Source organism: Fibroporia radiculosa, assembly GCF_000313525.1.
Source record: "Fibroporia radiculosa TFFH 294 genomic supercontigs, scaffold2507, whole genome shotgun sequence".
Lineage (NCBI taxonomy): Eukaryota > Fungi > Basidiomycota > Agaricomycetes > Polyporales > Fibroporiaceae > Fibroporia > Fibroporia radiculosa.
Window position 1 is genome coordinate 1,146 of NW_012133647.1, and position 3,807 is coordinate 4,952.

The 3,807-nt window shown below is 60.7% G+C and overlaps 1 protein-coding gene across 1 annotated transcript; it reads right to left on the minus strand.

Annotated features, from left to right (window-relative positions):
- Nucleotides 1–206: 206 nt before the first annotated feature.
- On the minus strand, nucleotides 207–1,142 carry FIBRA_08742 (uncharacterized protein; the record flags this gene model as incomplete). Its single annotated transcript, XM_012330368.1, has 2 exons — nucleotides 207–620; nucleotides 663–1,142. The coding sequence occupies 2 exons, from the start codon at nucleotides 1,140–1,142 to the stop codon at nucleotides 207–209; spliced, it is 894 nt and encodes a 297-aa protein (XP_012185758.1).
- Between the last annotated feature and the right edge of the window lie 2,665 nt (nucleotides 1,143–3,807).

Below are 3,807 nucleotides of genomic sequence, written 5' to 3' on the forward strand. Positions count from 1 at the left end.
AAGCGAATGCTTCGTCGGTGGATGAGTAGTACAACAACTTGCGCCTTGAGCGCGTTGAGTACGGCGAATGGAGATGCAGAGACGCGAAGGCTACTATGATGTGGCGGTCGTCAACGGTCAACAAGTCGTGAAGGCGGACACAGGGCACAAGACTGAGGAATAGGATGGCATGTATGACTAGAGCACGCGAGGGTGCAGATAAGAATTCAGAAAAAGAGGTCGTCCACGTCGGTGCGCGTGAGGGAGAAGAAAGGGGAGGGAGCCGGAGGAGAGAAGACGTCCTCAAACGGATCCTCAAAATCTCGTTGTCGCATGGTGGACATTTCAGACTCGACCCATGAGTAACTTGCGGATCTCATCATGCCGGAAGGGCCGGTGGAGGGCCGGCGACCGTAGCCCAACATGGGGGGAGAGACATGGGTAGCAGGAAGATGGGAGCCCATGTCCATGAAGGTACTCCCAAAGGACGGGAGGGGTACTGGCAATAGGGAGAAGTGTGCAGACTCGGGGGTGCTCTGAAGCGAATCAAATTCGTTGTCGGATGATTGATCGAGGTGGATGCGGGTAGGGGTGCAGGGGGCAATGGACAGGTCGGCGAATGGGGTAAGAGGGGACAAGGACTGGGGAGAGGATGGCAAGTGTTAGCGAGGGATAGGACATACACATGCGCGCGGTGTGGCGCGCGATGGTGAACGAGGAAGACTAACCTCGGAGGAATCGCGGGCATACAGGCTGTGAAGGGGAAAGTCGGGGAAGACGGGTGGCGGAGCCGACGGGCCCTGGAAGAGGCTTGTTGAATCTGCACGGGGTTCTTGTTGCGAGGCGGGCGGAGGGACGCCGGGGATGGGGTCTAGAGCAGGGCCAGCGAGGACATGATGGTGAGGGTGGTCGTCGTGTTCGAGAATCGGGGGGGTGTCTAGGATGTCGTTTGCGGGGTCAAACTCGTCGTACTGGCCGTCCTGGACGACCCACCAATCGAGGTCTGCGAGGACTCTCCTATTGCTGACGTCGGAGCCTGAAGCTCTGCGGGGGACGTGGCCGGCGGGGCGTGTGGCGGCGCTGCTGCTGCTGCTGGAAAGGGAGGAGGGGTAAGGGGCGCGACGGGAGGGGGGAGAGGAGAGGGTACGGCGGAGGGAAGGCATGATGCAGATAGGGCGCGGACACGATGGCTTGAGGGTGGGGGGTGGGGGCGAGCAAGACGGGTCGGACGACGACAAAGGGTATAGGTCGACGCGCGGGAGGCGACGAGAGGGCGGGGGAAGAGAGAGGGAGGAGGGAGGGTATATATAAGAAATTTAAATAGGTGGGTGAGATGTGAAGGGTTGAAAAAGAGACGCCGGGCCGCGCAGGCAGCCACCGCCGCCGTCGCCGCCGCCGCCGAATTCGCACAACGGCCTCCCTCTCTTTGCCCTCCGAGTCCCCGACAGCAGCCTTCTCCTCTTCGTTTCTCGCGCAGAGCTGCACCAGCCTGCGCCTGTGCGTGCAGCTCAGAATTTCCTCGACTGGAACACCGCGTGCACTGCGAGTCTGGACGAGCTGGCCGATAACAGCGCGCGGGCCAAGCGGCCTCATGCCCTGTTGGCAACGTCGCCAGCACAGCCCGCCCTTGTCCTCCCGCCCGCGGCCACTGCAGCCGATCTCGCCTAAGCCACTCCCGCCGTGCTCCCCCGGGCTCCTCTCTCTCTTTCTCTCTCGCATCTCACGCCCGCAGGCCACACGCCGTGTCTGATGCGCTCGACGTCATGTTGCGTCTCCTGCCCATGTGCTCCCTCCCCACACTCTTCCGCCACAGACGCGTCCGCTCGCGTTTCCCGCCCCCTCGACGCGTCCCCTTGCCCCCAATTTCTGCCCCAGCCTCCTCTTCCCACTTGACGCGTGCACGGCCTGCCCACTGCCCGTATCGACGAGCACGCAGCGGCACATGGTCTCTCCCCTCTCTCTTCCATTTCTCTGATCGCCAAGGCGCGTACCTGGCATGCCGATGTCCTGATCTTGACCGGGTCCCATCTCCCATCTCACTCCAGTCGGCTCTCGTTTCCCTCCTTGTTGACACCCACAATGTTCTCTCCACATCCTCTCTACTTTTCTGCACATATTCCCCGGTTCCTCCACCCGCGCACGATGGTTCACCATGCGCGGCGGTTTCACCTCCCTGCCTGCACCTCGGGGGAGAGATCCCGACAGGATCCCGACCCTCCCTCATACGCGTGATCTCTCCCTCGGCGTCCCCTTTCACTCTACGCTACCTGACGCGCCTGCCCTGTGATTGACCTGACAAAGGTCCACTGGCAGCCGCCATCGATGTACCCAGCGAGTAATGATATTACTCCATCCTGACGTCCTTCTCACCAGTCATCAGACGTAGTTCCCGGCAAACTCTGTTCAGACGGACCCCTACCGACGCCAGTGACCCGGCATTGCTACAGGTCAGACTTGAAGCTGTCTCCCTCTCCTCATCTCCGCTGCACGCCCCCCTGCAGGGCCCTCTAGTCCCAACTGCGTCCGACAGGCTCTCAGCAGGCTATCCAACACGAGAAGCCGAGAAGATTATCTAAACGCCGCACCACCTGCCCGGTGCTTCTGGGTCACACCCGTATGAAATACCGGGCAAGTAGGTTTCCAGCCACTTTGCTTGTTCGGCTTAGCTACATAATACCCCTTCGTCATCACCGTCGTCGTCTGCGCTGGCCAGCGGCAGCTCATCAGACTGCATGCAACCTCCGTTTCTGTTCGCAAATCAACCACTCGCGTACTCGCGTCGGGTGATGTTGTTCATGGATGGGGAAAGGAGGCGATTGTGCCATAAATCACACTTCCCATCACGCTTCGACCACTCTTCTCGAGCGATGGGTGGTTCTGAGCACAACATCGGGAGAGGAGAACGCCACCGGAAAGGTGCTTTGCGAATAGGTCCGATTTCGAAAGTGCTTGCCGGGCCAATGAGCGGGCATACGTCCGAGCCCGCTTACTTGAAGCATCTCGAGTTGTATGCACCCGGCCCTGGCGGTGTTGTCGCGTAGCGTACCGAGTGTATTCTCGAATAACATGGCCTTGTACTCCCATTTGCTCGTTCCTAAACAACTTCCATAAATGGCATGTCCAGCAGCGAGCGCCCATGTGTCTGCGATGGCCTGAGCCCTCCCGTCTCCGGCCCCCTTCTGACCACGCCAATCCGTCATGTCGACCATATACTACGGCGCACTCATCTCCCCAGCATCCCTCACCACATACCTTGCGCTCCCCCACGCCCTCCTCGCCGTCTCGGACAGCACCGGCCAGATCGACTGGCTCGAGGAGGACGTCCCCGCGGGCGCCCTTCAGGACGTGCTGGCAAAGCACGGCCTTGTCGACGGATACTCCCTCGTCGAGCTCAAGTTTGGCGAGTTCCTGATGCCCGGGCTCATCGACACGCACACGGTGGGTCACCCCATCGCCGTGTGCTCCTCCGTGCTCAACACGATCTCCCGCTCTTTCTCCCGCAGCATGCCCCGCAAGTCCCGAACATCGGAAGGTGCGTCCCGCTTCCCTTTTCTTTCGCGCGACCTGACCGCATCGCTGCAGCGGGCAGCAGTACGAGCTGCTCGATTGGCTGTCCGAGGTCACGTTCCCGATGGAGGCCAGGTTCTCCGACATAGACTTTGCAACAAAGACGTACGAGACCGTCGTGCGGCGTATCATCGACTGCGGCGTACGTCCATCCCTTCAGCACGTCCGACACTCACCCATTTTCTCTGTCCCGGGCAGACGACCACCTGCTGCTACTACGGCTCACAGCATCTAGAGTCCACCAAGGCCCTGGCGGACATC